General features: G+C 36.6%; 4 protein-coding genes and 1 long non-coding RNA gene across 11 annotated transcripts; 3 read left to right on the top strand and 2 right to left on the bottom strand.

Annotated features, from left to right (window-relative positions):
• The first annotated feature begins 239 nt into the window (after positions 1 to 239).
• LOC113690768 (alpha-1,2-mannosyltransferase ALG9-like) lies at positions 240 to 4992 on the top strand. The gene is made up of 10 exons (XM_027208821.2): positions 240 to 745; positions 1201 to 1288; positions 1388 to 1547; positions 1712 to 1929; positions 2061 to 2356; positions 3165 to 3279; positions 3361 to 3499; positions 4030 to 4226; positions 4403 to 4492; positions 4627 to 4992. Exons 1-10 carry the CDS (start codon positions 363 to 365, stop codon positions 4756 to 4758), a joined length of 1818 nt encoding a protein of 605 aa, XP_027064622.1. The 5' UTR covers positions 240 to 362; the 3' UTR covers positions 4759 to 4992.
• A 970-nt stretch (positions 4993 to 5962) lies between these two features.
• LOC113690231 (uncharacterized) lies at positions 5963 to 8719 on the bottom strand. Of its 6 annotated transcripts, XR_011815289.1 has the most exons (5): positions 7831 to 8719; positions 7400 to 7684; positions 6997 to 7305; positions 6818 to 6896; positions 5963 to 6718 (listed from the first exon to the last, which is right to left on the bottom strand). XR_011815289.1 is itself a non-coding variant. In XM_072051239.1 (3 exons), the coding sequence occupies exons 1-3, from the start codon at positions 7882 to 7884 to the stop codon at positions 7126 to 7128; spliced, it is 519 nt and encodes a 172-aa protein (XP_071907340.1). In that variant the 5' UTR covers positions 7885 to 8719; the 3' UTR covers positions 5963 to 7125. The 6 variants fall into 6 exon arrangements, 1 of the variants encoding a protein (XP_071907340.1); XR_011815290.1 differs by having other exon boundaries at positions 5963 to 6715; positions 6818 to 7305; XR_011815288.1 differs by having other exon boundaries at positions 6818 to 7305.
• A 566-nt stretch (positions 8720 to 9285) lies between these two features.
• Positions 9286 to 11111, bottom strand: LOC140007830 (uncharacterized). The gene is made up of 2 exons (XR_011815293.1): positions 10912 to 11111; positions 9286 to 9914 (listed from the first exon to the last, which is right to left on the bottom strand). It is a non-coding gene; the product is annotated as an uncharacterized lncRNA (long non-coding RNA).
• A 4082-nt stretch (positions 11112 to 15193) lies between these two features.
• Positions 15194 to 16008, top strand: LOC140007550 (anther-specific protein LAT52-like). The gene is made up of 2 exons (XM_072050223.1): positions 15194 to 15408; positions 15528 to 16008. The coding sequence occupies exons 1-2, from the start codon at positions 15258 to 15260 to the stop codon at positions 15860 to 15862; spliced, it is 486 nt and encodes a 161-aa protein (XP_071906324.1). The 5' UTR covers positions 15194 to 15257; the 3' UTR covers positions 15863 to 16008.
• Positions 16009 to 18464: 2456 nt separating this feature from the next.
• Positions 18465 to 23309, top strand: LOC140007831 (ubiquitin-conjugating enzyme E2 35). 2 transcript variants are annotated; one of them, XM_072051240.1, is made up of 8 exons: positions 18465 to 18673; positions 18871 to 18898; positions 19564 to 19650; positions 20693 to 20751; positions 22398 to 22439; positions 22520 to 22593; positions 22831 to 22928; positions 23052 to 23309. In XM_072051240.1, exons 1-8 carry the CDS (start codon positions 18638 to 18640, stop codon positions 23087 to 23089), a joined length of 462 nt encoding a protein of 153 aa, XP_071907341.1. In that variant the 5' UTR covers positions 18465 to 18637; the 3' UTR covers positions 23090 to 23309. The 2 variants fall into 2 exon arrangements, with proteins under 2 accessions (XP_071907341.1, XP_071907342.1); XM_072051241.1 differs by lacking the exon at positions 18871 to 18898 and having other exon boundaries at positions 18469 to 18673.
• Positions 23310 to 24928: the final 1619 nt, after the last annotated feature.

A 24928-nucleotide genomic window follows, 5' to 3' on the forward strand; every position in this document is an offset into this window, starting at 1 on the left:
TATGAGATAAAAAGATAGTTAAGAATATAAAAAAATGAATTAAAAAATATATTTATAATACTAGCAAAATATTATGTAAAATAATTCAACAATTCAAACACACATATATAAGATAAAAAGATAATTAAGAATATAAAAAAATGAATTAAAAAATATATTTATAATATTAGCGAAATATTATGTAAAATAATTCAACAATTCAAACTCACATATTTCAATATCATTGGGCTCTAATTCAAAGCTTGGGATTCTCCCATCGCGATTTCAGCCCAGAATGTAATCGCCGCAGCCCAAATAGTTCCTTCAACCCGAAGAAAGGAACATCCCGAAACCTGGTCAAACTGAAAAAATGATTCTCGCCCATGTTCAAACCACCACGGCACCACCAGCTGACGGCAAAAAGGCAAAAGCAGAGTCGTAAATTCTCATTAGAAACCACAGAAGTTTCCAGAACAATGGCTTTAGCGACGAGGCAAAGGCGGACGCCACCGACAGATCTCTTGACGACGTCGTCAAGTTCGTCGTCCTCTTCGTATACGAAGCTCGATAAGCCGAAGAAATCCGACGCCGGACAAGATGAGGTCGACCGCGGGTTAGGATGGTTGTTGCCGTTGATTTCTCTCGGAATGCTGAGATACATGAGCTCTACGACGAATATAATTCACGATTGCGATGAGGTCTTCAATTATTGGGAGCCTCTTCACTATCTCCTTTACAAGTCTGGCTTCCAAACTTGGGAATATAGGTCCATTTCTCTCTTCTCAATGCTCAATTTAAACATAGTTGTGTAAAACTTTTCTTTTATATTTTAGTAGCTTAATTTGGATTTGTTTTTTGGTCTTAATGTTTTAATCGAGAATTGATCTATGTTTCTTCATGTGTTGCATCCGTAAAATAGTGAAATTGTAGGAGCTAAATTTCTCTTTTTCGGATATTCATTTACAGAGCAGAGCTATTACGTGCTCAAACTTGATTGAGTTTTCTAAACAATTTTTTTTTTTTTTTTTTAATTTTTGCTGAAGTGGAAGTTTGCAGTTGATATTAAGCATACGGTAGGACATTATCTGTTTCTGCACAAAGGAATAGTAACACTTGTTATGGAGTAAAAGAAAAACAGGCTTGGGGTATAAGTTGAGTTTCACTACATCTTCGCCTGCTTCATGCGGCATTGTCGTTAAATTGATATTTTGCATCCTGCAGCTCCCAATTTGCACTGCGCTCGTATCTTTACATTATTTTCCACAAGTTAATCGCATCCCCTGCTTCCTGGTGGTTTGGTGAGGAAAAAGTAAGAACACCTCAAGCTTCTTTTTGTTTTTCTTTCCCTGACTTCTTTTTGTTGTTTTCCCTGAATCTGTCTTAACTGGTACACGTGTATAACTTTCAGGTCAGGGTATTTTATGCTGTGAGAATTTTTCTTGGACTCATCTCCACCGCAACAGATGCTGCTCTTGTGGTTGCCCTGTCCAGAAAGTATGGAAAACGTCTTGCATCTTATGCGCTTGCCATGCTATGCCTAACCAGTGGCTGTTTCTTTGCTAGTACTAGTAGGTAGCTTTTCCCAGTGATCTCTATCCAAGCTTCCAGCGTGTTTATAAATGGTTGAACAAATTAGCATCTTTCTGGACCTTGCTTTGATTTTGTTATTGTTTTCACGTTCAATTTGTTTGGGCTTTTCACAGCATAAGTTTATATTGGGCTAAATTTGCAGGTTTTCTGCCTAGTTCGTTCTCCATGTATGCTATGTCTCTTTCGTCAGCACTTTTTCTTTTTGAGAAGCCTGCCATGGCAGTTGCTATTGCAGCAACTGGAGTTATTCTTGGCTGGCCATTCTCGATCTTGGCATTTCTTCCAATAACTATCTACTCCCTCGTTAAAAGGTTTAAAGAAGCATTCCTTTCAGGGCTAATCAGTTCCCTTGCACTGTTGGTGAGTGGATTTGGTTATAACTTTAGTATTGCTCCTCAACTCTTTAATATCCTGATTTTTTGTATAAATTGCCAAGTTTGATCATTTAAGTTGTTGTTGAATTACATTATAAGGAATTTGATCTCTTCCAGGTGCTCTCCCTCGTGTTTGACTACTACTACTATGGAAAGTGGACATCATCGGTTCTGAATCTCTTGGTTTATAATGTCTTAGGTGGTGGGGAGAGTCATTTGTATGGTACTGAAGGGCCGCTGTATTACCTGAAGAATGGCTTTAATAACTTTAACTTCTGCTTCCTTCTTGCCCTGCTGTTCCTTGTGGTTCTTCCTGTTGCAAGAAAGAAGTATCAACCAGATTTATTGGTCGTCATCTCTCCTATCTATATATGGATAGGTTTCATGTCTCTGCAGTCTCACAAAGAAGAAAGGTTTGCTTGATTTGTTGTCCTAGTATTTTGAAAATTAACAATGGGCTTTATTTTGTCCTTTTTTGCATCTATATTTTTCATATTCAGTTCCTTTGAAGTGTTTATTGGTTGCAACATGCAGAATCTGATTTTTTTTTTTTTTGGTCTACTATCAAGGCTTAGTATGCTTTATTGTTTTATAACCTGGATGCCATTTGTTTAGTGTTCTCTAACCTAGATGTATTACATTCCTCCACTTGGCTTAGATTATCTTCAAACATGTTGTTTTTACTGGACTAATGGGTTGTACAATCATCAAGGATTTGAAACTATGGAAGGTTTGTTAGGTTGCTTACTTAGAGAGTAAGAGTTGTTCTTTGAAGATTTTTCGGGCTCTTTAGGTCTGTGAAATGTATTCTCTGTTGGCTGCATACTGAAGGAAAATTCAGAACATCAAAGCTTGATAGAATGATGTAGAAGTGAAGAACTTGTGAAAGGACTGATAGAAAGGATTACTATATTCATCCTACCGCTAAAAGTGAAGAATTTGTTTAACAGTTTATGATTTTCTATTCAACTGAAAGAACACAACCACATAATGCATTTGCAAGTTGTTTGTTTTTCCCCTTTTCCCTTTAACCACCTGCTACAAGTTTTCCATGGAAAAATGCTTTATTTTTGGATGACCTGGTGGTGTGCATCAGTGCAACCCTGTAGATTCCAAAAGATTGTGTTGCATGGATATTAATGGTTGTGGCATTGTTTAACAAGCTAAGCTCAAAGTTTTAAAGTATACTCAGCTTATTACCTCTGATGGACTTTCTGCTAGGTTTCTCTATCCAATTTATCCCCTTATCTGTGTTGCTGCTTCAGCTGTCATTGAGAGCTTTCCTGATTTTTTCCGGGATAAGCATGATCCACGCAACCCATCCGTGCTTGTCAAGGTAATATGACTCCTAACTGCTGCTTTATATTGGCTCAGTGCCTGTTGCTGGTGAAAAATTACCTTTGATTTGTTAATGCAGGTTGCTAAATTTCTGAGACCTGTGATTCTTGGCTTAATTTTGTGTGTTTCCCATTCTCGGACATTTTCCCTGATTCATGGCTATTCCGCACCTTTAGAGATTTACAAGCATTTTGAGCATCATGATGATGTAGGAACTGGTGAGAATCCATTTATCTGATTATGGGATCTGACGCTTTTCGTCAAATTCTGGCTATGTTACTTTAGTATCATGGCTAGTTCTTAATCATCTGTCCTCAAGGCCTACAGAATATAAGAAGACTATGGAACTGGTTAGACAAAACTTGTATGCCTGCTTACTGTCAAATTAAAATTTTTCCTCATTGTTCCAGCAAATTGCCTTCTTCCCCCATCCCTTTTCCCTCCGTTTTAATTTCCTTCTAAGATGATATATGAATTTTCTTTTCCCTTTTCATGGTAAACAAGTATCTTGGCAAATTATTCTAACAAGGCTTCCTGTTTAATTGAAGTACGGGATTTCCTGAATTGGTCTATTTTTCTTGCTATTGACAAAATTGTCAGTGCTTTTGGGGTTAATTTAATTGTTCACATTTAGAAACAATCGTAGCCAAGTTTATTCTGGGTGTTTGCTTCCCAAAAAAAAAAATCTGGATGTTTATTTCCTCCTAATTTCATGTGTGCCTTACTTATTTGTTTCATGTATTTACAGGTTCTGTTGTTTGTGTTGGGAGTGAGTGGCACCGCTTTCCTTCATCTTTTTTCATTCCTGATTATGTGGCCCAAGTTCAGTGGATAGATGATGGGTTCAGGGGTCTTCTTCCATTCCCTTTTAACTCTACCTTGGGTGGAACTTCAGCAGCACCGCCTTATTTCAACAATAAGAACAAGGCATCAGATGGCCAATATGTAATCAAAATTTGACTTTCTAGTGAATAAGCATCTCTCTTTCCCTTCCTTTCTCACATGTTTCACTAGCTTCACTTGTTATTTTGTTATAAAGAAAAAGATTATTATCTTTGTTTTTGTGTGAATTGTTCAATGGGTTACTATAATTGGTTACTTTGTTTCCTTCTATATTACAGCTCCAGGATCTTGAGAAGTGCACTTTCCTTGTAGAGCTTCAGCTTCAACGGCCAGTCCTTTCCCGTGGAAGTGACTTGTCGAAGTGGGAGGTACAGCCACTCTCTCTCTCTCTCACACACACACACATATTCACACTTTTGTGCACACAACTGGGTGCACCATGGCAGATACATAAAATACCAAAAAGGGGTTGTTTTTCTGACTGGGAGTTTCTCTTATGTAGGTTGTTGCAGCATTACCATATCTCGACAGGGAAATGTCACCTCCCCTTCACCGCTCTTTCTTTATCCCCCATCTTTGGCTGCAGAAGAATGTCTTTGGCCTATACAAGCTGCTGAAGAGAATACCAAAATAGCTAGCAGATTATGAGAAACCTTTCATTAGTTGAGTAGTGCTAACTTTTTCTACGCTGAGTTCAGCTTTTACTAATAGAAGTTTTCTGAAGACCCAGTTTGCTAATTGAGGTTAGGAACACTCTAGCTGAAAGACCCAGTTTACTAAAGAATGTCTTTGTTTTCAAGAATGTCACCCTCCCTCTGTTTACCGCTACATGCAAATACTTTCAGTGAGATCGTGGCATTTAGTGTAATGTGTCTAGTTGTAGCTGATCTTTCTTCTGATCCCCTCATGCCACCATTGTGGAGTCTCATGGCATCGGTCATAAACTAGCTATTTGTTGGTTACTCGCTGGCAAGCCATTGTTTTTATTTGAAGGGAGGTAAAAGGGGGATGGTAAATTGGGTTTTTTGCAACCTCTCATAGATTAATTCGCACAAATTTGAGTTGGAAAATCATGCCCCGGACTCAGCTGAGTTTCAGAGATCATATTTGTGGTACTTGCAGGAAAAATTTTCTCCACTCTTGTTGTGGCCAGTGGAAATCTTCACGGTGACTGAATGCTAGGAGGTGATGATGCGTGATTATATTGCTTTATCAAGGGATGCCTCTCTAATTTCGGACCACGGGTCCTGAATGTTTTACAATATTCAAATGAACACCTTCAGGCAAATTTGGAATCTGGAGATATCTCATGGTTTTGATGTTCGATAGAATTAATGCTTATATCGTCATCTCCTTGACCGGGAAACTCTTTTGACGCTGAAAATGTTACTACAAGTAAGATTCATGTATCGATTATAACTGTTTTCGTCCAAGGGGAAGAGAGGGGATTAGAGGAGGAGACTCAAAAGAGAAAAAAATGAAGTAAACGCAAGAGTCTTGAGCAATGTGGTTTTATGGCAGAGTGGCGGTACTGAGGTACAATTGCTTCCACGGTTGGAGGTTTCCCAAAGGGTACTGAAATGCATTTTCTTAGAGAAACTATCTGTGATCAAGGAGAGGGAGCGTATGTTCTTCTGGAGTAGCATACATGATCCAACTTGTAGAAGCGTAAGGTGTTCTGAAATTCGAAAATAAACCAAAGACATTTTGCAAAACTACTACGAAAGTTGGCGAAATCAAATGAGAAGGTGATGAAATCCTTAACAAATGACCTCACAATTTTGGCTGACATTGATGGCAATACAGCCAAGTGCACGGAATAACTCAACAAATAGCGGTTCAGGTAGATTGAAATTACACTCTTTCCATTTACTTTTTGATATGGTTACATGTAGCCCGCACTTGTGAGATCAATACAGCAAACCCCACAGGAATAGGGATAAACAGTAACCCCTTAAAGCTACATCAACCATTTAATCATTCATTCATACTAGCCCAAATAGTTACATCTGATAAACTGAATTTGCAAATTTAAACTTATCAACCGTACTGACGTTTACTGTGTTGGGTTTGAGTTTTATCTCACAACTGTTTATTTTGTTGGATTTGGATTTTATTCCACCAAACCCAACAAACTGAACGGTTGGTTGGTGAGATAAAACTCAAGTCCAACAGACCGCAGAACTCAAACTTTTACCAACTGATCGGCATTCTGATCCAGCCAGTATGGGAACAAGTAGAGATTAAGCGCTCAATGCAGTTGGAGAATTGGTGATAGGTTAGTAAGATAGTCAGATATGAATAGTTAGCAATGCCACAACCTGGATGATTTACGGGCTTCCAGATGAACATTCCCAACTAATCATTCCAACTAGGCAATGCCGTACGAAGTTCTTGCACAAGCTTTGGTCGAGGACTCATAACGCTTGACATTAGCTCCTACATTCTGAAGCTTCATCTCCATATTCTCATATCCACGATCACTGTGAGATATTCCGCTTACTTCAGTTATTCCTTCAGCAGCCAACCCCGCCAAAACCAGAGACATTCCACTACGTAAATCAGCTGCCATGACTTGAGAACCTTTGAAACTACTGATGGAACAGTAATTTAGAGTTGTCAATCTTCATAAACCATAGTCATACTCCAAATTTAGATATATTCAGCTACATCATAAAAGAGTAGAAGCTAACCTTCCTGTCTCCTTTCCAAAAATCAAAGCGGTGCTTCCACAACCATGAATTCTGGGCCCAAATTTCCTCAATTCCTTTACTACAAGAACCAAAAGCCAGAACTAGATGTAAATAGCTGACAGTTTGAAAAGAAGAATATGGCTTGGTGCCTAGGGAAGGATATGTCATATAAAAATTACCCTAGATTAGAACAGGAATACGTGTGTAGCTACAAGTTAAAATATGTATTTGCTGATGCAGTTGAGCAAGAATGTGAACAAGAGTGGACATGAATTCCAGTGCAATGATTGATCGCTCCATTATCCATACTACATGCCATGACCCAAGCGGTTTTCAAACACAGATTCCTCCACCATACTTGGACCGTTACATGTTGCAAGGAATGCCATAGTCTGGGGTTGGAGATCTGTAGGAAAACCAGGAAATGGGCCTGTTTTAATGTCAAAGCGTTGCAAATCATCTCCACATTTTTCAGGGATAGCTGAAACCTGGTCATCAATCATATATTTCTCGGAACTGTGTATAACAGATTTGGGTCTGGAAGAAAATTAAAAGCTAAAATATGTAAGAACGTTCTTATACCTCCAAGGTGTCATCAGTGTACGATACAATTTTGCAGCCTGCACTAGAAAGCCTTTCAATCAAACAGGATATAGTTGAAGGAATGATGGGTGACAACGAGATACAAGAGCGGGTAATCGCAGCTGCAAGCATGAAGCTGCCTGCTTCTATCCGATCAGGCATAATGCTGTAACAGGAACCATACAACTGACCCCTTCCGGAAATATAAAGTTCATGGGTGCCAGCTCCTCTGATGGAAGCTCCACATCTTGTGAGGAAATGAGCCAGATCTATCACTTCCAGTTCCTGCAGAGGGAATATCCAATTAAAGAATAAGCAAGATTTTGAGTCATTCACTGAGGTCCAAAATCTTTGAAGCAGCAGAAACTTAGCACAACAAACCACTATTCAAATCAGAATAGAATATCTAAGAGATTCTTCTACTGCCATACTTGAGCTACATTTGAAAGCACTGTATTTCCCTTGGCCAAAGATGCTGCCATCATAAGAGTTTCCGTCGCCCCAACACTAGGGTAATCAAGTTGGAACCTCGCACCAACCAATCCCTTTCCATTTGAAGCGTAGGCTTGTACTTTTTCATCTCTGTGGATGATAACCAAAGCTTACTTCATTCATGTACATTATCCAGCATCTGTCAATTCTTGCAAATATGAACCACCACTGGGCTTCCTGTCATACATACATGACCTGGCACCAGTCTGCTTTTTATTTTGTGAATGACTAGCAACTATGCTTGTTGTGAAGCAACGGCTACGATGATTGCAAATACAACACGACACAAATATACAGATATATCAAAAGCTTGCCTAGCTTTCAGTTGTTTAACACAGGATGAAGTATTAACAAAAGCAGGGGCAATTCTTTGTCTTTTGAGTGACAGAGAGGGAGAGAGAAATTTCTTTTCAGCGAATTATGAGATACTGCTGATAAATAAATTCATGCAGAAAACACCCCAAGCAGTCAAACACTACTATCAATCTCTTTGCGTGAACCACCATTACTTCAAAACTTGAGTCTCAACGTCAGGGTTGGCAATTGAGCAAAACTATAGTTGTAGACCTTAAAAGGCTAGTACACAAATTAACCACATGTCGTTAGGAATGATAATTGGGTCGGGTCGTAGCCTCGTAGGTTGGCAGGTCAGCTTGAAACTCACGTTTTCTGAATAACACGTCAACTCGAACACCATCCGAAAATTTAAATGAGTCAATTTTCTTGACCCAAATAAGATTTGTTAATTTCACGAGTTATCGGAATCCTATTTAAATAACTTGTTCGCTTAATTTTCTTTTTATTTTTTAACCTTCTCACTTTGGTAGTACGGTGGATTTTTTTTAATAATGAAGTTTCCATCAGAACATAGAAATTGTAGTCCAATCTCGTAGTATTTTTTTTTTTTGTAAAAAAAATGAAAAAAAAAAACTACGACACTTGCACACATAAAATACCTTATTTTCGCATAATATTCATGCTTTCGTTCTCGTAATACTTAATTATAGCCTTAGTTAGTTTTCTTTTTTATTTATTTTATGCCTCTATTTTATTTATTAAATTATAAAAATACATATTAAACTAGTCAAACGGGTCAACCCATGTTGATCTAAATTGGACTTGTTTGATTAGTGGATCGTTCGGATCTGACCTGAATTTAATCCAAATCCGTGAAAAGTAAAATCATATCTACTAATTTTATGTTAGGTTCGATTCGAATTTTTAAATCGTGTTGAGAATTGTTACACCTGCATGTCTTGGCTAGAGAACATTTTGACACTGGTTAATTCTAGACATATCTACCGCAAATGCAAATGAATATATATATATATATATATATATATATATATATATATACACGCACAAATGTTCTTAACCTTTAGGTGGACTTAAAGTTGCAGACAAAAGGAAATAAAGTAGTAAGAAATTTACAAAGCAATTTATAGTTTTGGGCCAAACCTTTTTCCTTTTTGGCCTAATGAAACAAGATAGACTCGTAAATTCTTACTCAAAACCATTCAAAACTCTAAGCTAGCAAATAGTGGCTCATACCACAAGTCATCCAAAAACAGCATTCTGGTTCCTTTACCAAACTTTTTCCCATTACATCTCCCTGCATTTCTAAGTGAAACCAATCTCGTAGTTCAGAGCATTCAAAAAGTAAATATTCTTCAGGGCCTAAAACGAGGAGCCTAGATTAAGTGGCACTGCTGAACAGAGTCCTTCCGAGTAAAAAATACACACACACATACAAAAATTAACTTACATACGAAAAATTGCACACATTACCTCAACTCAAGAACAGCACCAAGAGCACCAAGCCCTCGGATATAAAGATCAAAAGGACGACTTCCAATGTCACAACCACCCGGCAATGCCACAGCCACCCGGCAATGCCACCACAGCCTCGCCAAACCGAGTTAACAGCGGCCCAATGACAAAAAAGCCACCTCTAATTTTCCCAACCGCGTTTGAATCTGGCTCAACAGAGCTAATGCTATTAGCATTAACCACAGCTTCATTCCTACAAAACTCAACTTCAGCACCCAATGACTCCAAAACAGAAGCCATTGTTCGAATATCAGATACATTAGGTACATTTGTGAGCTTTGTAGTCCCAGAGCAGCAAATTGTCGCTGCAAGAATTGATAAAGCTGAATTCTTGGAGCCACTAATGTTAACATGGCCAGAGAGCTTTGAGCCTTCTGTAATGATGAGTTTTGGTTCTGGGGTTAAAGAATTAGAGGTGGGGGAGAGGGGGCTGAGGTTTTCGGGCCAATGAGAGGAGAGTTGTGGTGGTTTATTTGCTGGATTTTGAGGGGAAGGAGGGAGAGTGTGGCTGTTGGAGTTCAGTCTTGACGCCATTGGGGGAAAATGCCAGTGTCTTGAGATTTTAAACCAAGTCTGAAATGAAGATGGATACTAGTAACTGGTAAAGGACAGCTGAGCAATGAAGGGAAACGTCCGTTAACAATGGAAACCGACACGTCTCTTTTGATAAAAAGGCAAATGTTTTTAAACTCTGGCCGGCCAGTGAACCGGAAAAGCGGTCGGTTTGTGATTTGACCGGTCCAACCAATCTGACCGTTCATCTGGTTCACCGGTTCTCTTTTTTTTTTTTGGTAACTTCAAAAAATTCTTTGAAGGTCACACCTTATTAGTAAGCAAAGAGATAATGCCAAATAAGTCTCGGAAACCAAAAAAACAAATGATTTCAAAATAGAAAAAGAAGAAAGAAACATAATCCAAATTAACTTCCATTGATACTAGTCCTAAGAGAAATCTACATAACAATTATTACAAGTTAGGCACCAAAGACAAAAAAGGAAAAATATTATTACAACTCCAAAAATTTGTAAAATTATAGTAGTAGATGATGCAATTATTACAAGACAAACGACATCTTTGTCATAGATTAGTTGAAATTTTTCTTTTGATTAAAATTTTCAAATATTTGTACTGAATCATTTGCAAATGGAAATAGAAAACAAAAATCTTGAAAAGGAAAAAATTAAACTCACCAAGACGAAAAAACTCGTATGAAAGTTGAAGCTTCCAACTTGCTTATAAATCAGCTAAGATAATAGCTTGATGATCATGGGGAAGGCTTGAGAAAGATTTTGTCATGGGTATTTGATTTGGAAATGCAAAGGTTGCAAAGAAAAAAATGAAAAAAAAAATGAGACAAGAAGCAGAGACAAGAGAATTGAGGATTGAGGAAGTGAAGCAAAACCCAAAATATGCTATCTAGTGTTTGCGGTGTCTTAGTGCTAGGGTTTTCTTTTGTTTAATTAGATTTTAGTTTTTCACTTAAGATAAGTAGCATTCTATACAAAAAAAGCTTGCCCTATGAATATAGTCCAGTTGTAACAAGTCTTTGTTGTGACTGTGGAGACCTAGGTTCGAATCCCAGGAGCTCTATTCCTATTATTGTTTTGAGTTTAGAGTGAATATTTGAAAACTTTATTATTGTTTTGAGTTTAGAGTGAATATTTGAAAACTTTAAAAAACCACCGGTTTACGGTTTGAACGTCTTTTAACGGTTCATATGGTTTGTCCGGTTTTCAATGGTTTTTCATTAACTTGCGGCTTCAACACTAGACCGGACCAGTGACATGTTCGATTTGCGGTCCAATCGATCAAACCGATTGGTCCGATCCGATTCTAAAAACATTGGATAAAAGTTATAAATCTGAGAAACTTCTCTTTTATGAAGAAATACAATAATAAAAGTAATTTATAGATTTTAAGTAATTAACTTGTTAAGTTAAAATACAATCCATAATAGTAAAATCTCTAAATACGTAAATTGGTGATAAACTACTAACAATTCTCCACTAGTTTGTCACTAGCTTAGATTTTCTTTTCACATAACAAGTATTATGCTTAAAGAAGGTGTCTCTCGATTTGAACCATTTCCTAATGCACAAGATTATAAAGTTCATAGTGTTCTAAGATTGAACTCCAACTCTCAATGTAATACAAAGCACACCTTGCAGTCATCTTACTTTTCAAGAGGTTTTAACTGCCTTAGCATGTTGCAAATCTCTTTTGACATATCTCTTTTGATGAAAGTCACAAGAGGTTTCCTAAGATTGACATATTTCTTTTGATAAGAGTTACAAAAGTGATAAATTTCTCTTTTATGAAGAGATACAATGATAGAAGCAACTTATAGATCTTAAATAATTACCTAATTACCTTGTTAAGTTAAAATAAAATCCATAATAGTAAAAGCTACAAATATGTAAATTAATGACAAACTACTAACAATCCCCCACTAGTTTGTCACTTGTTTAGATTTTCTTTTCACACGACAAGTATTATGCTTAAAGAAGGTGTCTCTCAATATAGTACAAAGCACACATTACACTCATCTTACTTTCCAAGAGGTTTTAACTACCTTAGCACGTTAATGGCCATGTGCTAATTTTGCATGCCATATAGAAGAAAGAACAGTTCACAACATAAGCAAAGAAATTATTTATTTCATTGATACTAAATTTGAACATGCCATCCCAAGTGTACCTCTTGCCTACAAATACACAATTCTTAGTTATTACAACTTTATCAGACTCTAGGACTACTTTGAAGTCCTTCTCAGTTCTCACACAATAGATTAGCAAACACAAAATTTTTCTTAAGATTAGGAATATGAAATACATTCAAGAGAGATAATTTCTCCCCACAGGTGAACTTTAGTTCCACTGATCCTTTCTTGACAACTTTGGCAGCATTGTGATTCCCTATAAGCACTTCCTCAAACTTTTTCAGCTCTCCATAAGATTTGAAAAAGGCTTTGTCATGACACACGTGAATAATTGCACGTGAATCAAGCCCCCAGACTTCGGACTTTGTTGCAATAGCCATATGTAGTTCAGTGATCATGTCAATTTCTATTTGAGACACCATAGCAATAAGTTCTTTAACAGCATTCTCAATCATGTTGGTCTTGTTCTAATTTTCGGCACTTAAAGTGCTCTATTTTGCTGCATTCTTGAACTTGCACTCTCTGATATAATGGCCATGTTTTCCACAGTGAAAGCATATTCTACTCTTCTTAATGTTCTTTGAGCTCTTTCCATTCTTTTGGACGTTCAAAGAATTATGAGTCTTTTTTTCAGAACCAGAAGCTTTTTCACTGACAAAGTGTATGTCATTTTTTTGAAAGTAGAACTCAAAATCATAGCCTCTCTTGCACGATTGGTTGCCTCAATTTGCATATGATTAGTAAATCGTTCAATAGTTAAACTCTCTGTAGAATGCAGAATTTTCTTCCTCTAGTCATGCCAAGAAGGAGGCAACTTTACAAAATTGCTCCCACTTAGAGAGGGTCAAGAACAACAAATTGTGATTCACTCAATTGAGAAACCAAAATGTCCAATTTGTGTATTTGATCCATAATTGGCATATCATTAGAGATTTTGTATTCAAAAAATTTGAGTACGAGTGCTAGGAATTTATTTGTACCTTTCTTTTCATGTTTATACTTCCGCTTCCAATGTAGCCCAAATTTCGTTCGTACTCTTAAAGATCATAAAGCCTGTTGGTAAGCGAGTTGAGAACCTATCCTCGACACTTCAATTCATCAGCAATCTGGTCTAGTTTGTTCCATCGAACCCGACCAAATTGATGGCTTCTTGATCTTGAATATGAATTTTCACTCCAAAATTTGCCTCAATTGCCATTATCAAAATACCTTTAGATTGTTAGCACAGTAATGACTTTGAGGCGTGATGATCTCACTTTCCTAATGGTATTTGATACCCCAGGATACAACAAAGCCTTAATAAAACTCTCTCAAAATTGTATATGTCAATTACGTATTGATTAAGATTTTATAAACTCTATTGAGACACCAATGAAGAAAAACGTCTGTCAACAAGATTTTATAGACTCTATTGAGACACCAATGAAGAGAAATGTCTATCAGTAATGGAAATTGACATATCTCTTTTGATAAGAGTTACAAATCTAATAAACTTCTCTTCTATAAAGAGATACGATAATAGAAGCAACTTATACATTTTAAATAACTACCTTTGTTAAAATAAAATCCATTATAGTAAAATCTCTAGATAGTGACAAATTAGTGACAAACTACTATCACGAGTTGCAGAGGTGACAAATTGTAGAGGTGTCTATACCTCTATATTACAATCTGAAGCTTGGGTTTGAAGAAAGATAATGCATAAACGATGATGTCTTAGATGCGGGAACAGAGCAAATACAGTTAATTTTAGGTAAAATTGGTACAGTTATTTTACCTCTTTATGATTTGATGTGCACTCATATAATTTTATTATATTTATGATTTAGTATATATTCACGTAACCTTGTCATACTTCATGAAATACAAAATTTCATAAGTGTATACCAAATAAAAAAAAAATACAACAATCATATCGACAGGACTTAACGCCAACCATACCAACATGCCCCAAATCCATTAGACGGTAGCGACACTTCATTGACCTTCATTCACGAGTACTGTTTCAGAAAGGCACTCACCATTAGCTACTAAGCGTGATCTTATTAATTTACCCTATCCAAGGAGTGCTAATTACTATAGATTACATTGATTTTACCCTAAAGAAGAAGTATTAATTTTTACACATATGAATACTCAACTTAGGATTCGGTACTAATCTCTTTAGCTTTGATAGTATCAGCACTAGTCTGCAAAGGTTAAAAAAATGTATATTTCTTTCGATAAATTAGTCTTTTATTAATTGTTCAATTACAAACACTCTAGCAAACCATTATACCTTTGTATCTGTACGCGTGTACACCTTGTCCACGTACCTTGGCAATTTAAATTGAGAGAGAAAAAAAAGGCTTTTTTTTTTTTAATTTTACCCTTTCGTAAAAATAGCACCTAAGACGATTAAGTTCTGCATTTTCATTATATTAATGGCCAGAAACCATGCCAAAAAAGAAAAAAAACAGTTAGAAAATTATTGAGTAAAAAAATAACTGGAGAAAAACATAACTACCAAATCAAGATCTAAGCATGACCACCTCCCAATATAGGAGGTTATTTTGTTAAAACCAATGGGCTGATGTCAAAGAAGCAAAGTCTTCCCGAAATATGTGGGTTAAGAAACTGAGGTTGGTTAAAATTTTTGAATCTGTCAATGGTGGTGAAACAAATGCAAGAGACAATTAATCTCTTCTTCCAAACCGCAAAAAAAATTATGGTCCATAAACTGCTAGAGAAATAACCGCTGAACCTCATTTTCTGCTGGTTCCATCACCTATAAATAGGCCTTAATAATACATCCAAGAAAACCAGTAGATACACAAGCAAGAGAAGAAGCACAAAGCCAAAAAATCTTTAAAACCAAAAAAAAAGAAGCCAAAAAAAATGGCAAAGGCTGTTGCTGTTGTGTCTGCTCTCTGCTTTTTGGCCCTTGCCAGCCTCGCTCATGCTCAAGAAGCATTCACCGTTAAAGGCCGGGTCTACTGCGATCCATGCCGCGTCGAGTTCCAAACAAGCCTTAGCAAAAACATCGAAGGTAAACTAATTTTCTTTAATCATGTGTTACCAAATCAATTTACATTTTTCCTATTTATCAGGATCAAGGTTGATGACCTCGAGAGCAGCAGAATTAACGTTGTTTGCTAATATGGGCAGGCGCTGAGGTTGAATTGCAGTGCAGGGTACGCGAAAACGGAACAGTGACAGTTTCACAGAAGGCCACAACTGATGCAAGTGGAAACTACGAGTTGAGCGTACAAGGAGATCATGAGGAAGAAATCTGCGAGGTGGCGTCCGTGAGCAGCCCCTCACTGGAATGCAATGTTCCCTTCGGCGAAAACAAGGCAAGGATCCTTTTGACCCAAAACAATGGCGTCCAAGGCACTGATCGCTTTGCCAACCCTCTTGGCTACAAGACAACTGAGGCTAATCCCGATTGCAAGCCAATCCTCCAAGAAATGGGCTACATCCCAGATGAGAATGGACTGTAGGAAATTTTTTTAAAATAGCCTCTTGCCTAGCTAGGCGCCTGATCAATAAAAATTGACTTCTCTCCTGTATGTGTATCCAACTCATTCTATGAATGAGAAGTTCATGAGACTGAGGGAGAAATAAAATACAATTCTTATTTAGAGAATTGATTTTGTGATGCTTTGGCAAGATTAATTAACTGAAAATATCCCTTTTATTTTTCTCGTGTACTGAATTATCAATCTCGTAAGCAATCTGTGTTAAAACAGATTTTTGTGGGAATAAATTAAGGCCAAACTGATTATTATTGCATCGTTCACCACATGCATGGCATCTTTAATACCGAAGACAGCAATTTCTATCACTTCTAATCATTTTTCTTGAAAAGAGTTATTGATCCATTGAAATGTACTCTTAGAACTCCAAGGAAGTAACATTGAGGAGATTAGTAGAGGATTCAGGAGTCATATTTTGCTTTTTTGATAGTACATCTTATCTTAAGCCATCTAAAATCTTTATTAGATTCAAAGAAAATCGAACCTAATTATCTGGCTTAATGATGCATTACAACCGCAATGCTAGCTCAAAATGGCAGAGCTCCAACCAAGGCTAGTTTTTTTATTTTTATTTTTATTTTTTATCTTATCCAAGCTTCTTGATTTGGCCAAAAAATAGCAGTGACTTCTCTTCAAAAAAAAAAAAAAAAAAAAAAACCTTCAAAAAACATGTAATGCCCAAACTAATAGTACAGGGTCATGGTTTCTCCACCTTCAAGTCTGGAGATGTCGTCAAATTTAGCTGTTAAATTACAAGGGCAAGCAGATGACTTTCAGTTGTGGCCTAATCGCGAAGGCTTCATCATAAAGGCGTGAATTTTATACGGTCCATATTTCACGCCTTTCTTGAAAATGGTCGACTGCAAGGTGTCCGCTTCTAGTTCTAGGGTCTCTATTGCGTTCGTTTGTTTCACGCCTTCAGCAGATAGTAATGTAGATAACTAACTGGTTTTGTTACCCTGTGCCCTTCATCTCCTTTATTATGATCATGAAAATACATCAACTACAACAAGCAAGTTGTTTCTTCGGAAAATAGTTTCTTTTTTATTTTAAATTTTTTAGTGAAAGAAGGGTGGGATTTAAGAATCGAGGTGGGAGAAGGGAGTTTCTTTACAAATCCATAATATTATCTTTTCCTTGCTGCTGAATACGTTACGTTGGTCTTTCTATTACTTATAGGTCTTTGGTTGAATTCAATTGGGCTGTTCAAAGCTTTACCCCCTCTTCAAAGTTTGTGGCTGTTGTTGAAAGTTTACTTGAAGAATGGATGGAAGGCGAGTGGATTTTCCATTTGAGCTTCGCATAATTTATGTCAATTTTAGTTGATAGTCCTTTTGGCTCCATGTCCGTATCTGCACGAATTCTTGAACTATTTATTGTATGTGAATGGTAGTCCGGATGCTCTATCGCTACAGCAGCTCCATGTTGTCAAAAGCAGGACATGATATCATAACTACATAGCTTACATGTTACTTACTGTGTTTTCTGCGTCCACTTTTGATTATCAAATTATTTTTCGTCTCAATTCAATCACTCAACCAACTAATCAATATATCTGTGATCATTTCTTTGGATTTTACTCTTAATTAGAAAAAATAAATCAAATATCTGCAATTCACGTGTCAAAATTTAAGAATAAATATATCCACTAAACTTCTTAGTTCGAACCTAAAAACTCATTTTGATTCATATCGACTAAAAGGTTCGAGCATGTGACTTCATTGGAGTGAACATACGAATCCATATATGTCCAATGACAAGCATTTTTTCATACGACGAGGCACTAGGATGAATTGAACAAAAAAAAAATGAAGTTGTTTTTACTTGATATATTAATTCGTATCCACCAAAAAATGAAGTGAACATACGAATCCATATATGTCCAATGACAAGCATTTTTTCATACGACGAGGCACTAGGATGAATTGAACAAAAAAAAATGAAGTTGTTTTTAGTTGATATATTAATTCGTATCCACCAAAAGATTCGAGTACGTGACTTTATATTGGAGTAGTGAACATATGAATCTACATACAACCAATGACAAGCTTTTTCTCATTCGAGCAAGGTACTAGGACGAATTGAGTTTCAAATATCAATTTAAAAAAAAATTTTCAATTACATCATAAGCATGTTTCTCAATAATTTCATTTTTTTCCCAATTAATTTTTAATTTCATACAAATTATATAACAAAAAATTACTACAGTATTATTCCAAAAGTGTTTATTTGGAATTAATTTTTAATTTCATACAAATTATATAACAAAAAAATTACTACAGTATTATTCCAAAAGTGTTTTTTTTTCCCAAATAACATACATACAATTTTATTACCAATTGGCTGGATGGTGTTGGTTTATGAGCTTCACCTTAGACTGTGTTTAGCACCTTAACGTCGATTACCTTCGAGTGTTAATCTAATTTTATTGGGGATTTTCAATTATCTCTACAGTTGAAAAAAAAAATACATAGTACAATTTTATTATTTTTCTTTTAGTATGTAATAATAACACATTATTTTTGTCACCCATCAGATATATAAAATTTCAAACAAGCCCTACCCCATTCCAGTCTCCCCATAATTCATTGCTAGTGAGAGAAAGCAGAGATTCTCTTCGAAACTCTGAAAACCTTCTTCTCTTTCTCTCTCTACAAAAAGCCCTTGTTGCGTAGACTCTGCGAACCCATCAAGCAAAAACTCTCAGCCATCTTCGCCGAATCAATCCCATTCAATTCGATGGCTAATAGCAATTTACCTCGTAGAATCATCAAGGTAGTTTTCCTGATCTCTTCGATCCCTTTCTCAATTCACCCCATTTACATGTGATCACTTTTTTAGGGTTTTTCTTTTTTTTTTTTTTGTTGATCGTTGCTTTTATTTCAAATTTTCATTTCCTTGCTTTTATTTAAAATTTGCATTTCCTCAAGTTTTTATTTTTGGGTTTTTGTTCTTTTTCCATTGTGTGACAGGAAACTCAGCGTCTTCTTAGCGAACCCGGTAAGCGCCCCCTCCATTATTTAGCTGTGTTTTTAATCTATAAGTTGAGCTTCAGATTCTGTGTTCTGCTGTCTTATTATGCGTTTTTCCCCCCTTTTCTTGTTCCGATTGAGAAGGCTGTTGATTTTTATTTTTTTTCGTTTCATGATCTTATTTCCTTGTTTTGTTTACAAAATTCTAGAAGTTTTCCTATGTCTTCATGACTGATAGCCTGTTATTTGTGGTGTAAATTTTTGAGCTTTATGAAAACTTACATTCTCCTTTTTCGGTTATTGGACTTTGATAAGTTTTTTTTTTTTAATGTGAATTACGAATTTATTTCTCATCTGTGGAATTGAGTGTTGCAGCGCCAATGAGTCTACTCTGGTGATCACCTGGTTTTTTTCTTGAAAACAGTTTCTTTAAAGTGGAAAAACATTTTCTTTAGATCATAGGTGAGGTCATGCGAATCCTCCAAGTAACATTTACTAGGGGCTTTGGAAACCAGCTATGTAGATTGTGCATCTTTTTTTGGTAGAAAGCAATTTTTTTGCAACAGCTATATCATTTGGTAGTTTATTATGCTGAAGCTTGTTGTTAGCTTAACATTTGGTAGTTTTTAATGCAGTGCTTATTAGCTACTTGTGTTTTTCAATTATGGTCATTGTGTTGATTGTTGTGTGCAGCACCGGGCATAAGTGCATCCCCCTCTGAGGACAATATGCGGTACTTTAATGTCATGATTCTTGGTCCAACACAATCGCCTTATGAAGGTTAGTTGCTTGATCTTATTTTCCTCTTTGAATGGATTAATCTCCTGCCTTTGCATCTTGTTGCCCTTTGGGGTAAACAGATGCTTAAGTAATTATCAGTTTTTTTTGCTTGTAAGAATTAATTGCAGAACTTCTTTCACTATTTGGCCGTCAATGTTGGTTTTGGTATCTTCTTGCATCTTGCAATTTGAATGTGAGAAAAAAGATTAAATGTGAAATTTCTAACTTAAAAAAGGCATTTGTGTTGATACATTTCCCCATGATTAAAATAACAAGAGAGTAAGTCTAGACGGAAATATTAAGTCAAAAGTTGTTTCATAGAGGTCATAGTTTTGCTGGACAATCATGTTGGGACTTCCAAGGCGTTGCCATGTTTGGTTTGTTGAATGGTGAAACACAAGTTTCCTCACGAGTTATTCTTGTTTCCTCCTGTAGAGTACAATTCAAACAACTTATCATCTTTTGGTTTTCTATGTTTAGTTATCTTAGGTTTTTGTAACTTTGTTAAAAAGGGGTAGAGGGAGGAATCGAGGTGGGTTTTAATTTTTTGGGAAAGGAAATAACTTCAGATTAGACTCTTTTAACTGCAAGGAGTACAAGTGATAACTTTATTCCAGCTTCCTTGTGTGTGCATGGTCACAGATGTACATGAACTTGTTACTTTTGTAGAATTGTAAATATGTGGTTGTCAAGTCAAGGTTTTGCGTGCGTCTTTTCTATCTCTTTCTACTTCTTATCCTTTTTTTTATTTTTTGGGTTGTTGCTGTTGGGAGAGAGAGGGGGGTTTGGTGCGGCTTTTGACAGCGGAGGGGAGGAAGAGTAGGTATGGGTCATTAAGCCCTCTCGTGTCATTGGTTATGGAACTAAGAGCTTTTACCCATGTTTTGTCCATAAGTGATTACATAATTTGCCCCATGTTTGATTTTCTTGATTTTTTATTCTATGTAAATTTGGCTTAAAGATGTTGGGGTAGTTTATATGGTATATGATTTTCCCACTATATTTTGGTTCCATCTACTTACTTGGTACCCATACTTTGCAGGAGGTGTTTTCAAGTTGGAATTATTTTTGCCTGAAGAGTATCCAATGGCAGCTCCAAAGGTATTGCATACTGCTATGAATTTCCAGCTTTAATGGTGTACATATTGCACTGTGATATCTCATGGACTTGATTCGAGGCAATTTAGTCTTTTGTTTGCTCATGTAAGTAATTAAGAGCGGGAACTTGTTGTCCATTTTATACCTTCTGTTTTCAAGTGATTCTTGAGAGTAACATGGTTGATGTGGCACCATTGTTGTAAGCAATTTTTTTTTTGGGGGTGCATGCTCTTTGTGCATTCTGCATATTCTACAAATCAATTGTAATCTTCATTTGGGTCACATCCTCACTGGGTTATTCTGTTGGCTTTAGTAATTTTGCCTGAAGCAGGCTCAAATTTTTTGTTTAATGAGGACTGTAGCTGCATGCTAAAGTTTGGATCTGCTCATAAACATTTGGCTAGAAATATTGTGAATCTGTTAACTGAAAGGACTCTAGTTGTTACTTTTTGTGCTTGCTATCTGCTTTTATTGTGCTGTAATATTTAAGTGGTGTTGCACGGAAGGATGTGGAATTTGTATCTAATGTTAAAAGTGATTGTTGGATGATTAGTCATGAGATGCTGATCTGTATTGGAGTTTTCTCTTTAATAGCTGTTTCATCAGAGCATGACAACTATACCAAAAGCATGCCAACTATATCAGAGCATGGAGGAGTTTTTAATAGCTGTTTCTACCAAAAGATGAACTAAGGAGCTCAGACCCCAACTTTCTTTCAAGGAAAGGGAGGAGGCATTTTCGGGGACTAGCCTACTTCCTTCTTACTTGTCAGGCAAAGCAAAGAAGCTAACAATTGAAAGGAGCAATCAAAAGAAGTACAAGAACATTCATAAAAAGAGGAAAATAAAAACTATACTTAATAATAGTAGGTAGCCCTAAAAAGAAAAATCTCTCATTCCATCGTTTAGCTGTGAAGGAAAACTTAAAAGTGCCAAAGATGATTTCGATGTCCCCTGATCCAGTGATCATGCCCATCATAAAACAGAGGAGATCGAAGTGGAAAGGAGCCTGCATACCCACTCTCCTTTCTTTCCATTTCTGTGAGCCCCATCTCTTTAAGGTGGGCCCCACTTAGATGGATAATTCATAGTTCTCTAGTGCTTGGATGACTCGCTTGTATGGAACAGAGTTGCGAGTACCCAAGTCGTCGATACTTGTGACATAGCTTGCAACTATACATTCTTTTTTGCAGCTTTAAAATCTGCTTTCTTGCGTGTTGTTAGTTTTGTGTTCTGTACTTGTTGCGTAGCAATGCAAATTGGGCTGATTATTAGGTGTAAACTTTTGGCCTGCCAAATGGAAGAACTTAAAAATATTGCATTGCTTTGGCCCATGTCAAACCTTGTTACCTTAAAATCATTTTTGTACATGGTTAAATATCAGCATAGTTTGCAGAACTATTAAGCATTTTGAAGGCTCGTTGCGACATCAAACATGTGTTCTCTTATTAGCACCTGGGATTGGGCTTATTGGAGTTTAGGTCTTCCTAATGGTTGTTTGAGAGCTACTATATTATCTGAAATTTTGTATTATCTGAAATTTTGTTTTCTATGTTGATTGAAGGAATAAATCTACTTATTTGGAGTGAAATCTTTTCTAACGAAAGGCACTTGACTTGTATGCTCTTTGTCCGTTACATCTCTTAACAGGTTCGATTCCTGACCAAAATATATCATCCTAACATCGATAAGGTTAGTAGTTACAGCTATAATCCTAGTACTCTCTAGGCTTAAATAAAGTTGTGTCTTACAGGATAAGCATTTATTTGTAGCTTGGAAGGATATGCCTTGATATTCTCAAAGACAAATGGAGTCCTGCTCTTCAGATCCGAACTGTACTTTTAAGGTACTGAAGTTACTTTTTTCTGTATTTAAAGGAAATTCTTATATTTAAGGAATGTTGTGGTATGCTGAACAAGTTGGGGTTCTGAAGGTATGATCAGGGTCTTGATTTTCTTTGAAACTCTTCCTAAAATGAGTTAGGGAGAATTGCATTAAGATTTTCTTTTCATTAATTTCAAGGCTGTATTTATTACGAACAAGCGGATGACAATTACATTATGTAATTGTTTCTCTTTTCTAGCATTCAAGCTCTTCTGAGTGCTCCAAACCCGGATGACCCACTTTCCGAAAACATTGCAAAGCATTGGAAGTCAAATGAGGCTGAAGCTGTTGAAACAGGTAAACTGTACAAGCTTTCTTCTTCTCTGCTTCCCTTAAACATTTGTTTCCTTTTTCCATTTTGGGCTGGAAGCCAGGAGTCTCATATTATACTTAAAATGTTGTGTATCCAATAAACTGCAGCTAAGGAGTGGACACGTCTATATGCAAGCGGTGCCTGAAGTTGTCCGGACCTGGTGCTTCCAAAAAGTAACATGTGCAATGTACTTTATTGACTTGGTAATTCATATGGAATCTGGAAGAAAGGCTGATAGTTGGTTAGGGGAATTTAATGTTCTCAGTGCTTCCAGTTACTTCGTTTAAATTGTTTTCTTGCCATGAACTCTGTCTTTCAAACTGTATAATTACAATGAAACGTACAATTTATCCGTGTTTGCATCACCCTGTTAGAGGAATTTCTACATTTTTAGTTTGAAGTTGAACTAGGGTTTAACTTGTAAAATATTTAGAGCAGGCTTCTTCTTGAATTTGCCCATGCCCATGTAGGAGTTGAAAGTGCTGGTTATGCGATGTCTTTGACTTGGAGGTGACAAGAATCTGCATGCAAACTTGTAACTCAAAATTGATTTTGGTAGCATGCTGATTATTAGATATTTGCTGTCCGAGAACACGAATCGCGTGTTGCAAAAAATGCATACTTGAAGGAGAGCATAATGGCATGGACGAGTACAGGGATCTGTAGCCAGAGGGGGAAGGGGGGAGCAGAAAACCCAAAATCAAACGCCAATAGTTAGGAGCAGTGAAAGAACAAAAAATTTAAATTTGGTGCTTACGGGAAACTTAGGAGCAGAATATTGGGTTCTGTTTTGGTCGATCGAAACCAGAGAGTGTGATGGTAACCAAATAGAAGCGTCTGGACAAGACTAATCTCCTGGCGGTGGACAAAATACAAATTCATACGGCTTAAACTATGCATACAACTTATGAAATCTTAGTCAAGGGTTTATATATAGCAATTACGGCTCCCATTTCACGTTATATCCCAAGCTGGCAGGTAAGAAAATAACTGCATGCTGCAGGAGTGATGGCAGAAAAGGAAGGAGGCATTGTGAAGTAGGGTCATGAGGAAGTGTTGAAAATGGCCATATCTCTCCTCGAATAGCTTGGACTACCATTAGGTCTTCTTCCTCTTGCAAACGTGGTGGAAGTAGGATTTGTTAAAGAGCACAGGGTATATATGTGGATTGTTCAACAAAAGAAAGCTGAACACGAATTCAAGAAGAGCAGCAAGCTCGTGAGCTGCGATACTGATATCCATGGTTATATTGAGAAGAAGAAGAAGATTAAGAAGCTCAAGGGTGTCGAGGCCGAGGAGGAGATGATGCTTCGGCCTCCAAGTTTGTGAAACTATTCTGGACGATCCTGTAACTGGAAAGATCCACTTCAAGGGCCTTGCGGGCATCACCCAGTTGAAGCCTTTGCACTTGGCCAGCAACGGCCTCTTAGTTCACATGTTAGTTGTCCTTAATTTTTGTCTGCTTTTTATGTTTGATCCATTTCTGATTAGCATAAACAGAGTCTTACTCCTCCCAAAAATAAATAAATAAACAGAGTCTTATATTATTATGTCCTTCGTGTTTCAGTGGGGTGTTTCAACAAATAAAGAAACACTTAACAGGTTTGGTTGTAGAATCGAGGGATTGCCACATTTGTAAACTTCCTTCGTCCAACCACATGGTTCCAATGATCACCACCTACCCTCTTCTTGATGTGATAAGGAAAAGTCGTCCATTTTTCTTAGTAGATAATTGATTTTGACATGCAAGAAAATTAAAACGATACATAGGATGGAAGTGAATTGAGAGAATAAAAAATTCTCAAATTACAATAATCTTTTTCTTAAAAAAAAAAAAAAGAAGAAGATAATCCCGCCTAACCTCCCCCTCTTCTAGTAACATCGTCGAGATTTCGATTGGCAACACAATCAAGGTAATATGTCCATAAATAGAATGGAGCACACAGAGTACGAATCCTCTTCAAAAATTTTGGGTCTGAATAAG

This window comes from Coffea arabica, chromosome 5c (assembly GCF_036785885.1).
Source record: "Coffea arabica cultivar ET-39 chromosome 5c, Coffea Arabica ET-39 HiFi, whole genome shotgun sequence".
Lineage (NCBI taxonomy): Eukaryota > Viridiplantae > Streptophyta > Magnoliopsida > Gentianales > Rubiaceae > Coffea > Coffea arabica.